The following is a 13,787-nucleotide window of genomic DNA, read 5'->3' as shown; positions in this document are numbered from 1 at the left end:
TGACGGTCGCGATATATTGTGGCTAACGTGAAGGCAGCTAAGGTTTATGATTAATCGAAGTTGGGATACGTTAGGAAATTTCCTCAGACATCGTCTAAACCGAAGATTCTTCTCTGGGAGCTGATTCGAATATCATGAGTGAATATTTGTGGGTTGGTAATAATAAATAAGGAATTTCCTTATTGATCTAAATATATCACAGTTAGACTCCACAAAAGTGTATTACTTAGCTGCTCGCAAATAGAGTGTGGGTACTGATAATACGTCACAGTGGACGTAGGCCCTGACGTATTAGCTGTGTCGAATAGCTGTACATTCAGATCCAATTATTTCTGAATATAAAGTAATGCATACCCAGTGCTTTTATGCAGAATGTTTCAAAAAAATCATCCTTTTTCGTAAGCCAGTGTCCACAATGATGTGTAAAATTTAAGGATGAAGTAACTTTCGCATGATCTGCCATTGCCAAGTAACATAGTTGATGCAACTCGAACCATACGTATATAGAACTGTTACTGTACAGTACAGTAGGTAACTGAAGGACATACACAATGAGACAAACAGGGACGAAGTTTTATTTAAAGATAATAATTACTCTGAAGTCACCGCCATTTATGATGGTCCTCTGCAAATTACAAAAGGCGGGACATGGTTCTTAATAGGGTGTCTGTCCATCACCGACGGGAATGTATGCTTTGCAACGTGCTCAAAGTTCCATTCCTTCATTAGCACAACTGACAACTGCTCGATGGAAATGGAAATGCCGTATGGCTGGGTCCTCCCGTCGGGTAGATCGTTCGCCTGGTGCAAGCCTTTCAAGTTGACGCCACTTCGGCGACCTGCCTGTCGATGGGGATGAAATGATGATGATAAGGACAACACAATACCCAGTCCCCGAGCGGAGAAAATCTCCGACGCAGCTGGTAATCGAACCCGGGACGTCAGGTATGACATTCTGTCTCGCTGACCAGTTAGCTACCAGGGGCGGACACTGCTCGATGGGTTCGGTAAATATGGACGTGTTGTAATAAGTGTTTCTAGTGCATCCACATGTGCACCATGTGACTGAAGTCGTCGAATATCCTGTCCTTCCAAGAGCTGCTGCAACTGTGCAGTTCGATGCCATCTAACACTGTCATCCTTAAGAGTGAAATCAGGGCAGAATGCACGTAGGGAAATAGTACAGTGTTACAATAACATTGGCCACTAAGTGTACTGATCTGGAGGTCAGTACGCCTATACAACATTATGTTTCCCCACACTACAAGACCTGGGTCACAAGAACCATCATGTTCGACAACACTTCCGAGAGCATTAAGTGCTCCAATCTCTCGCCATATGAAGGTACGTCCGCCTTCTGGCCGTGACTTCATTTTTGTGGGCGACAACGTGCGATCACATGGAACTTCGCAGGTGTAGGAACTCTTGGAAAGAGGGAATATTTGGCAAGAGGATTGGCCTACCCGTTCCCCATCGATAATGTGTGGGATGCGGAGTGGAGACATATCACACCACCTCCACATGCTCCAAAGACCATCCAGCAGTTAACCACGCTGCTGGAGGAGTGGAACGCCCTCCCACATGAACTCCACTCCTACCATGTGGCCGTTATTTGAGCACGTTGCCGTCTACGGTGATCTTACACTCTATTAAGCACCTTGTCCCGGCTTTTGTAATGTCCAGGGAACCATCATGAATTGCGGTGAATTCAGTGCGATTGCCGTCTCATTTCGGATCGTGTTATAGTACATTTCACGCAGTTGCCTTCTGTACTGTACTGTACTGTATTGTAGTATACTACAGCAGTTCTTTCTATGTATGATTGAAGCTTTCTAAAGCTATGTTACTTCTCAGTGACATATCAAGGGAAAGTTACTTTCGTTCTTTAGTTTTGCACACCAGTACACAACATTTATCTTCTGCACGAATAAAGGTAGAAACTTGGGTTACGTTTTCACTCACGCAATAAATAAATGTAAATGACGTATGACTAGGCCCTCCCGTCGGCTAAACCGTTCGTCGGGTGCAAGTCTTTTGATTTGACGCTACTTTGGCTACTTGCGCGTCGATGGGGATGAAATGATAATGATTAGGACTATACAACACCCAGTCCCTGAGCGGAGAAAAATCTCTGACGCAGCCGGGAATCGAGCCCGGGCCCTTAGGATTGACATTCTGTCGCGCTGACCCCTCAGCTACAGGGTGCGGATACTTACGCAATGAAACCAAATGATTACCTTGGCACATGTTACAAGTCGCCATTTCAAGTGCTTCCGGTACGGTTTTTTATGAGGAAGCTGGCTCGCCCTCTCGTTTATTACCCATGAGAGCCAAGTTGAGGTGCCGATAACAAAGCAGAAAAATCTGTTTTCGTTCTGCGTTTTAACAGCTGCAACGTTCAACTGTGCAGCGCCGATTAGATGAACAGTAAGGCACTGCAATTCTGACTGTTTAAAGCACTTGACAATGGCACCACCACTCTTTCATTTGTCTCCTGGGCTACCTGATCTCATGATATGTAATGACTCTGAGAAACTTCGAGGCCGCCTGACAAACACAATGAATGCAGTAACTTTAACCGCGCTCGTGAATTTTGGAACTAGTCTGAACTATGGTTTATCGTGTGGCCGGTGGATAGGTCGTTGAACATTTGTGGAAAGTAACTGAGTTCTTTGAAACTAAAGGTAACTGTTACACTAACCTCAAGCTCGTATGTGTCTGCATGTGAAAGATAACCCTTGTAAAACCGGAGGTTCTGTTGAAAACAAAAACTTCGAAGCCCTAGGCGCAAGTTAAAATCCACTCCAAGTTTCTGTCTTAGGAAATGGCCCTTTGAAATCAGACGAATATTTTTGATAGTCCCTGTTTTCATTCAGTGTTTTTGCTCCTCGACCTTGTCGTTGCTCTAAGCTTCTGGCATTAGGAATAAGCTACTTATTTCCTTTGCTGAAACTCGAGCGTTAATGATTGAAGAAATGAAATGTATCAAAATCAATAAACGGTTAACTGCGATGATGATGGTTTCTTCGGTTTGAAGTAGCTTTGACATTCGGAGTAACTCAAAAATAAATGTAGTTAACTATATCACTGATTCCAGAAAAAGGAACATCAATAATCAGTGACCAAGTGTTAACAGTAGTGTTCGATAATGTTGCTATTCTGACTAACTTTAATCTCATTATGTAATTGAATGTGTTTGGAAATTGTCCTGTCGTCCGTCTGGTGTTTTATATTCTGGTGTCGTTTATGAATTTTTCTGTGAAGCTTCTTCCAATGTGTTTCCGAAAATAACTGGTACAGTCACTTTTCTATTGTCATTAGTGAGAATAATGGGATACTGGATTGTGAGACTAAATCTGTAAGGAAACGCAACCTTGAGGGAATGTACTTTGATTGATTTAATAACTCCTGTAACTATTGTGTACCGTGTGTTTCAAAATTGTTGCATTTTATCATTAAATATTTCAAAATCTTAAGTAGCAACTTTCGTTGTTCTTGCATAAAGTAAACCTGTTTGTTAAGGTGCGTTTACAAGAGCTATGGGACGTCGAAATTAATGTATACTAAGACCACATTCTGAGAAAGGATAGTTGGCAAGTTGTTGCCGATCACGTCGGAATCACACTTGATAAATAAATGTAAATGTCGTGTGACCAGGGCCTCCCGTCGGGTAGATCGTTCTGCGGGTGCAAGTCTTTCAATCTGACGCCACTTCGGCGACTTGCACGTCGATGGGGATGAAATGATGATGATTTGGACAACACAACACCCAGTTCCTGAGCTAAGAAAATCTCCGACCCATCCGGGAATCGAACCCGGGACCTAAGGATTGACATTCTGTCGCGCTGACCACTCAGCTACCGGGGGGAAACGCCAAACTTGATGAAGCATAAAAAAATTCCAGAGTTCTCTCATCTTTGCCAAATGAGAGGCAAAACAGTTCTGTGGTAACAGTGGAAGCGCAGGTGACACTTCAACCACATAGATTGCATTTGACGCCATGAGACCGATATTATCTCTCAAGACAGGCCTGACGCAGGAATAGGTGGTGTGAACAGCGATTGGTACTGATGAATAAAAATAAAATATAAATAAAAATCTGCATTATTATTTATAACTTACCGTCATGAAATCCTTCAACATGTGTACCGTAACAATGTACATTTATGGTACGGGGGATGGACAAAAATGTGAAACAACCAAAATCACAACACGGTACCACTCCTAATACGGTGAAGGAAACCGTTGGTATTCGAAACAGCTCCCGTTCGTCTCGGAATTGACAAATACAGGTCGTGTACAGTTCCAAGGTAATCTTATAACATTATTCCTCCAAACCAGTGGGAAGTTCAGGTAATGATAATGGACGTGGAAGATGGTCACGCACTCTTCTCTCCAGAGTGGCCAGGGGGAATGCAACAATTCATCCACGCTCTCCGAAACCCAGTCCTGGATGATGCCAGTTGTACGAACAGGAGCTCCGTCATGTTGGTACGCAGCGTCACCACTGGGGTGGGTACCATGCGTTGACCTCTTCACCAAAATGGTCATATAATCCTTGACGGTAAAGCGACCTTGTCGAGTGCGCAAAGTGCCCATGAAATACCACGACACCGGTGTCCAAATCAACACCTAACCTTCGTCATCCTTCCTTCTTGGGACGTACTTTTGACCAGAAGATGGAAGCAGTGTAAAACTAGACTCATCCGACCAAATGAGTTTCTCCCCGTATTCCTTATTGCTGGTTTTATGTCTTCCTCATTAAGTTTTCCTCTTACTGGCGTTTACATCATTGATGAGTAGTAGTTTTGGGATTTCAGTTCGCCCTACAATTTCCTACTTGTTTCGATGCTTAGAGGGTTGGCTAGCGCGACATTTAGTTCTGCAGTGACGTTTGCAGCCACACCCTGTTTTCTTGTCACACTCCTCTTCAATGACCGCCAGTCACTATGACTCACCAGCCGGCCGGTGTGGCCGAGAGGTTCTAGGCGCGCAGTCCGGAACCGCGCGACTGCTACGGTCACAGGTTCGAATCCTGCCTCGGGCATGGATGAGTGTGATGTCCTTAGGTTAGTTAGTTTTAGGTAGTTCTTAGTTCTAGGGGACTGATGACCACAGATGTTACGTCCCATAGTGCTCACAGCCATTTGAACCATTTTTGAACTATGACTCACCACATCCTTTCGACTGCGTTGTGATTCATCGGGTGATATTTTTTTCCGTTTTATCTGTCTGTGGTACGAATCTTGGATATGTACCTCTTGAAATATCAAACACTTCCGGTAACTTGGTAAAAGAAGCACCCACCATATGAGCGTCAACAGTTTCCCCATTTTCGAATTCACTTAGCTCCGACGTAGTGCACTTACATCTACAAAGAACACTATTCTGGCAGCAACGGCAACGTATAGAGGACATTGCACAGGGTGCCGCTTGCGGTCAAATACAATAGCTCAACTTGCAGGCTTGGCTAGACACCTGCATTTATATTCGATCATGCATTTTTGGCTGTGTTCAGATAGTTTCGTCCAACCTCTGTACCAAGAGCCTTTTTGATGAACAGTTCAATTTAAAGAAGTGCGTTAGGTAAACTTTTGTACGAATCACCAGTAACTAGAAACGGAAGGATGGTCACCAGTTGGGTTATAGCTTGTATATAGTGTCTCAGCCGGCCGTTGTGGCCGTGCGGCTCTAGGCGCTTCAGTCTAGAACCTCGCGACCGCTACGGTTGCAAGTTCGAATCCTGCCTCACGCTTGGGTGTGTGTGCTGACATTACGTTAGTTGCGTTTAAGTAGTTCTAAGTTCTAGGGAACTGATGACCTCAGACCTTAAGTCCAGCAGTGCTCAGAGCCATTTGAACCATTTGAACAGTGTCTCATATTTGTATCATTTTAGCAGTTCTCCAATTAGTTGCTTTTACGAGATATTCAAAATCGGGTTTCGACATTCTAGTAAGATTCTGGGAAAGGTATGTATGGAACATCAATTCTCGAGTTGAATTTTCTAAAGCATTCCGTTTACTTAAAAATAATAAAGAACCGCATTCACGAAGCCCTATTTCTCTTATTGTTTCTTTATTTGTTGTGAGATGTAAAAGGAGATCCACAATCGTCTCCACTAGCTTGCGTTCGTCCGTTATGTAGCAGTGGTGGAGCCATGCGTAAATACTTCTGGCGCGTAATTGTACTGCAGCAAACATTTCTGGGCAACAGAGGCCTGTAATGCACATGCGGCTGCAACTTGTGTGTCACAAAAGTTTCCAGAAAAAATTGTCAGTATATACAGGATGTAGCAAATTGGTATGGCCAAACTTCCACGACACGTCCCTGACAGAAAAAGAAAATATATTATGTGGACACTGGTCCAGAAACGCTTTTTCCATGTTGAAGCTCATTTTACTCGCCTCTTCGTGATCACATTAATCATGGGATACACAACTGCTTTCAATCATATTTAATTGAGTGCAAAAGGTTCGCTAAATAATTCAATCAATGCTGGAAGTAGGAAAACTATTGGTGACAAGGGAGAAATTACGGATGGAATCTCTCAAGGTTCAGTTTTGGGTCCACTCATATTCTTTATTATGCACTGTCGTAAACTGTCATGATATTGCGTAATAAAGTCACTGATAAAGGTTTTATGTCAACGTTTGGGCTGGCATTGTTGGTGTTCTTTTCTTAGAGACTCGCGTTGTTCCACCCGTTTCTAACGGTGCAACGTACTATGCTTTCTTAGAAAATATTGTTTCTTTTGTGCCAGAATAAGTGCCTTTACGAGTGCGACGAAGGATGTACTTCATGCACGATGGAGCTCCTCCTCATTTCAGTGGTAACTTTCGTAGACGTCTAACAGATGCAGTGACAAATGAAAAGGTGGAGATGGACTAGCCCACAGCCGTCATGCATTTCGTATCTGTATCCATTAGAATATTATTTGCCAATTTGTGGATGCACTTTAAAGCTATTGTGCATGGAATGCCGGTACAATATCCACAGATTCTTCGTGCTCGTATTGTGGAAGGCTGTGAAACATTATGCTTCTCTTCAGGGATGCTTCAGCGAGTTAGTAATTCAATGAGACGGGAGGTTCATCAATGTATCCTTACTAACGGAGATCAATCTGAACATTTAATGCAGGGATGTGATCCATAATGTGCTCATACGTCCTTTTCGTGTGTGTTTCCTACGATTAATGCGTTGAAGAGTTGTGGAAACTGAATGATAACATGCAAATGAAGTATTTCCGAACCAGTTTCTATACAATGAATTTTCTTCCTTTACGTGTGAGGAACGTTTCCTGAAATTGTGCCTATAGATATTTTGTCACAAGCTGTATTGTCGGCAATACGCAATTTTTAGGCTGTGAATTACTTTTTAGCGCTTGCGATTTATTCATGTTGCATAGTAATTGAGGTCGGCGTAACCAAGTCATTTAATTTGACCTACCGCGCAGCTGATCCTATTTTATTACAATTTCCCCTCTTTCTTGTACCTCACTCAATCATATCTTTCTTGGGTATTTTCCTCTCTGTGTGTGGTATATGAATTGAACTTTATTGTATGACACCCTTTTTCCATAATACATATAATGGTAGTTATATGTGTAGATAACTAACTGTACAGTTTCCCTCGAAAGTTATGCCGAAACTCCTGCATTGTATTAAGAACTCTTAGGAACATGCAAGTGCGATCAGCTGCATTGCTTATTATGTCGTATAGTACAGGGTAGCTGAAGTCTTTTCAGTGTTGTGTTTTTAATAACATCATGTTTACTTGAATGGTAAAGGGTGATACATTTCTGAACAGGTCTTGAGGAAAAAAGTCGATTACTGAATTAAAGAAAACAGAAGAGTGCTATTTAAAGAAGATGTTTTCCTCTATATATTTTCGTAATGAACGAAGTTACATGAAAGGGAATAACACTGGTTTATATACTCACAGTAGCTAAACAACATTTGCTTGATTTCTTAAAAATTTTGCTTCTGGAGTGTGCCAACACATAAGTCGCCACTGTTCCGATGCATCTGAACTATGGCGTACACCTCTGACGTTGGCGCTGTCGACCGTGGCGCCTCCTAAAAGAAGCTGCATGCCGTCTGCCATGGAGTGACAACGCTTTCTCTCTTCCGCCATCACTTGGAAACCTGGAGACACTATCGGCGGAATCCACCCCGCTGGAGCCCTGACTGGAAATGTTCGTCAGTGGTGGCGCCTACCGTTGGGTGATCCAGTATGCTAATGGTCACCTGCTCAGTACTGTGAAACCTGGTAGCGTAGAAGGGCTGCGTGGCATGTTTGTTACCCGGAAAGGCTCTGGTCGTGATTCACCGTAGCGTTGGTGTTGCTGGCCGAAGTCAAGCTGGCTGTGTTAAGCTGGTGGCTCCAGCCATATCTGTTGCTGATTATAAATGTGGATTGTTGTTTGTGCAAAGAAAAATGCTTCTCTCTATCTGATTTAGGCATAACGTCATTCATGTCACAACAGTAGTGTTCGATGCATGTCCACTCAGTTCTTGCGTAACATGGAGAAAGAATTACTTGGTGTGATCAGGATAAATGGAACACACTGTATGTGTAACAATCTGTGTGCATGCCAGGATGTAAACTCTGGCGACGAGCAAACCTGGGCATGTGGCTCAAAAAGTTTTATTTGCCACCCAGAAAATATAAAGTTACGTAAGAAATATTTGTTTGTTTGTGGGTACGTATCTTTAGTACTAATACACAGTGAAATCTTCGATGCCACACTACCGTAGCAAGCCGCTGGAGGATCCGAAACAAAACGACGCAGCCCAACGGTAAAGCGAAGATCTGCCATGCTATTGTTTCTTCTCCTGTGGAGGTTTGGTACGGTACTGTGGCGTGAAGACTTTAATGTTGACAAATTGATAAAAAACTAGTTTTTTTTTCTGGGTGCCAATTAAAACTCTACACGTACCCGTCGTACAGCTTGAGGTGAATGTGACCAAGTCAGTGTTTCAGTGGTGGTGGTGGTGGAAGGGTACTGACCTGGCCCGACCTGCTTGGCGGGCGAGGGGAAGGGCCGGCGCTCGACCTGCGGCGAGTGTCCTGGCTGGCCGCCGGGTTGCGGGGGCGGCGCGCCGCCCACGCGGTGCTGGCGCCACTCCAGCTCTCGCTCCCAGCGCAGCTCCTCGCGCCGCTCGCCCGCCACCTTCTCCAGCTCCTTGAGCGACGCGGGCGACACGTCGGAGTGGCGGCGCAGCTCCGGGGACCGCGGCGGCGCCAGCCCGCTGCCGCCACCTGCGAACCACTCGCAAGCTCATACCCACTTGTCGTATACAATACACAGGGTAGATGGAAACTACTTGCCTACTGTAAATATGTAATAACTTAAAGGGGGGGGTAGGACGTCAAACGGGTCGACTTAGAGCAGGAGAGGCACCACAGGCCATTTTAATTTCCACTGTCTATACTTTTAGAAGTAAATTCATAAAACTTTGTCAGAATGACCAGGAGGGATTCAGGATTCACAGTCATAGCAGCGGAAGTTCAAAAACATAACAAAATAAATTTTTTTACGTGTGAAATTTCATCATTTTTTCATTTAGTATTGGCTGCATTTGTTGCTATAGGTACACTTTTCTTCATAAGTAAGAGATACTGTTCGATGAATTTTGCACAGCATACAAACCATACTTACAGGTGTCTGAAACTCTAGAATCTATTTAACTTATGAAAAAATGAATGGGCTGTTACGTTTTAAACTTTACTTTTAGAAAAAAATCAAATTTTGTAGTTAATTATCTCAATTTTTACCACAGGTTTTAATACACTTGGAAAACTCTAGAGTTTCATAAACCTGTAAGTATGGTTTGTATGCTGTGCAAAATTCTTCAGAGGATCTCTCTTACTTGTGAAGAAAAATGTACCTATAGCAACAAATGCAGCCAACAGTAAGTGAAAAAATGATGAAATTTCATATCTAAAAAAAATTATTTTGCTATGTTTTTGAACTTCCACTGTTATGAGTGTGAATCTTGAATCCTTCCTGGTCGTGCTGACAAAACTTTATGAATTTACTTGTAAAAGTATAGGCACTGGGAATTAAAATGTCCTGTGGTGCCTCTCCTGCTCCAAGTCGGACCGTTTGACGTCCTACGCCCTTTAATAAACACGAATGTCAGAGAGTGTTCAATAAGTAATACAACACTTTTTTTATGAAAGCAGCTAGGTTTCATTCGGTATTCCAGTACATTTTATTCCCCACTCATTTGGTTGCATAACCATATTTGTATACGTAATCTCCGTTCAATGCAATGGCGTTACACCACCTTACTCGGAGGGCTTGTATGATCGCAAGGAACCAGTCTAGTTCTTCGACGTCACAGCCAATGTCTTGCTGCATCAACAACCTCCACATCATCCATGTGGTGCTTCCCACGGACAGCATCTTTCATTAGGCCAAAGAGATGGAAGTCACAAGGTGCGAGATCCTGGCTGTAGGATGGATGAGGTCGGTTGGTTTGTTGATTTGAGATAGGGGACCAAACAGCGATGTCATCCGTCATTTCGGATAAGGGAAGGATGGGGAAGGAAGTCGGTCGTGCCCTTTCAAGGGAACCATCCCGGAAATTCCCTGGAGAGATTTAGGGAAACCACGGAAAATCTAAATCAGGATGACCGGACGCGAGTTTGAACCGTCGTCGTTCCGAATGCGAGTCCCGTGAGCTAAACACTGCGCCACTTCGCTCCGTGATGGATGAAGAACAGAAATATCTGCACTTCCACCCCAACACACTGTATATATATATATATATTTTTGATTAATTGTTACAGCCTTCACTGTTCAAAACTTGTAATACAACTATGGAAAAATATTGAAAAATCATACTGTAAAAACTTTATAGAAGAAATGCTGGCAAAGTCAAGGAATTCCGTAATGTTTGGAATCCAAAAAATTAATGCCCATGTTGACAATAATATCGTTGAGCGCGTGCACCCGCAGGCACAATATCAGGCAGAGAATGGAAAGAGAGAGTTACTCTTCTTGTGTGCTGAAGTACGGACGTAAGGTTGGGGGCTCTAATGCATGATTGTGATTGTCTTCGAAATGGTGTCATAAGCATAGCAACGCATTGTGGAAATGTGGGAGACCATATATCTACGTATAGACAAGGTATGTATGAAGAATCGTTACATGAGGAAGAGTTTAATGTGGCCGAATATTATTAACAGCTGCTCATTGTTAAAGAATAGCCTGGTGTCAATAACGGACATTAGAAAATGTATGACGTCGTCCCACCAGCAGCTCGCCACAAAGTAAGACCAAGATGTAGAAATATAGCGTCTTAGTTACGTAGTCGGCTTGCCAGCGTAGTAGTTTCATTATTTGAAAATTGTAGTGTATATTTCATTATACCATAAACCTTGTAAGTGATACGGATTATTTCGTTTGTCATTAACCATCAGCAGTGTCCTTAAAATTTCGTAATGAATACCAAGACAGTCACAAGTGAAAGAGATAATTAAGTGAAGATAAAAGCAATTAAATTTTTAAATTAATTAAATCAAGTTATTCATGAAATCAGTTTCAGTAGTAATTAAAGCTTTTTGTGTGTTGTACCGCCTTTACTGTACCCAATCAGAAAAGTAAAAGTTCTTTCACAGAAAAGTGCTGATGCTATTTCAAATAAAGTGATTCATAATTTTATGTTGTACATTTTGCTATTACATCAGGTGCTGTTGGTTTTCGTAAGACTGGCATTGCCAAAGTTCTTGTTATTAATGAGTTAGTTTTTTATGACGCATTGGCTTGTCTTCAGTATTTGTTTCACTGAACCTGACAACATGTAGGTTTACAGTGGATAATGCAGTACATTTCGTGGGACGTGTTAATAGTTAGTAACTATTATAAGTTTTAATTAACAGCAAGTAATTTCAATACATTTCGAATGAATTTAATACTGTTCACGATACGCGTGGCTATTAAATTAAACTCACGCGTGTGCAATTCTGTTCCCCTATTGCCTTCCTTTACATTTATAATTATTACGTAATTTGAGTGTCAATTCAGTCACTAAACAATTTTATCTTTTGTTCGTTTTTGGGCTGATGACCATAATTAGTTATCTGCAATCTAAATTTGATACTGTTTCACTTACCTATTCTCATTTATTCTCGTATATTGCTGGCTACAGTAACTCATTTAATCTATTACAAAATTTCAATTCGATGGTTGTTGTGCTCGATAAATATCCGTGCGGGAGCGATCACGTCGTAACTATCTGCATTCTTTCTTAGCACTGTTTTTCGGATTGATGCCTTAAAATAAGGAACATTAGGTACACGCACCGTAAAACCATTTATGTATGGAAGAGTGTACGTCCGTTATAACACATGATGTTTTTAAGTTAAAAAGTAATACAACAGGTTTAAAATACGATAAAAATCATTACTTTTATGAATTTCTATCTAACTCGGAAGGCGACGGTCACACATTCAGGAACTCTCTCGATATGAACTAGTACTATAGGCTCTTTGGGTGAAAAGAAAGGAATGGTGGAGACACGAGAGGAAATCACAAATGGGTCTGGGAGTAAGAGGATGACGTTGGGCTGGAAAGATAGAAGTACTCTATCTGATCAAAAGTATCCAGACACTCTGTCTAGTGAGGAACTGACCACGAGATGTCATGGGAGGCGCTCCTGCCAATATGAAAGGAGGTGGGGAGTATTGTCTTGGCAGTAGATAAACGATAACAGCCGGATGGGTCGGCCAGGAAGGCTCGGTGACTTCGAACATACATTAGTCGCCGAATGTCAGGAGAGTAACAAATCCACCAGGGACATTTCGACCCTTTGAAAGCTTCAGAAAGGAGAAATTTCTATCTCTGCGGCATTCGGGCAATGAAAGAATTCATTGGTGACAAATGAAAGCTGGGCAATTCGACTATTGGTGATGTGACTGTGAAGTGGAAACACGAAGGAACAGCCACAGCAAAACCAAGACCACGCAGACCTCATATTCTGGCGGACAGGGACCATGGGGCAATGCTGAGAGTAGCTGAAAAATCTGGGAAAGAAATCGTTCGTTAGTTCCAGCAGTCTAACTAGCACAGTGTATGTGCGTAGGAACTTAAAAACACTGGGGTACAGTGGCCAGTCAGCTCCTCATAAGTCAAACATTTCTGTAGTCAATGCTAATCGATCGATGGTAAGAGCGACGCACTGGGTTGTTGATGACTGGAAATGATTGATTTGGAGTGATGTACCTGTGGCAGCTCGCCTGAAGGTTTTGGGTTTGATGAATGCCCGGAAAATGTTACCTACCATTATTTTTAATATCAGCAACGAAATTTGGAGTAGGTGATGTTAGGGTACCGGGTACTTTCCGCTGTTATGGTGTAGTCAACTCATTGGAATGGAATGGAAATGAAATCCCATGATTCTTGACAGAGCGTAGGGGAACGATGCGGGAGACCCGCACCGTCGTACAAGACAAGGTCCTAATGGAGGTGGTTTGCCGTTGCCTTCCTCTGACCGTAATGGCTATGAATGATGATGACGAAGACGACACAACAACACCCAGTCATCTCGGGGCAGGTGAAAATCCCTGAATCCGCGAGGAATCGTACCCGGGACCCCGCGCTTGGGAACGAGAACGCTACCGCGAGAACACGCACCGCGGATCTTCACCGGGAATGTCGGCTAGATACCATCTTGCAGGTATTCCAAAAACTCTCCACACGACTGTACAGAAACACGATACACTCGCGTAACCCGTTTATCATTTCTCTGGGTAACTACGACCACAACCATAGATGGAAA

At 42.8% G+C, this 13,787-nt stretch overlaps 1 protein-coding gene across 1 annotated transcript in view; it reads right to left on the bottom strand.

Moving 5' to 3' along the window:
- The window catches only part of LOC124788714, a 321,758-nt gene that overhangs the window by 226,507 nt on the left and 81,464 nt on the right, over nt 1-13,787 (bottom strand). Inside the window, exon 3 of the mRNA XM_047255991.1 lies at nt 9,173-9,261. Coding sequence (XP_047111947.1) covers nt 9,173-9,261 — 89 coding nt within the window. The remainder of the gene's footprint in view (nt 1-9,172; nt 9,262-13,787) is intronic.

This window comes from Schistocerca piceifrons, chromosome 3 (genome assembly GCF_021461385.2).
Source record: "Schistocerca piceifrons isolate TAMUIC-IGC-003096 chromosome 3, iqSchPice1.1, whole genome shotgun sequence".
Classification (NCBI taxonomy): domain Eukaryota; kingdom Metazoa; phylum Arthropoda; class Insecta; order Orthoptera; family Acrididae; genus Schistocerca; species Schistocerca piceifrons.
This window is presented reverse-complemented; position numbering and strand designations above follow the sequence as displayed.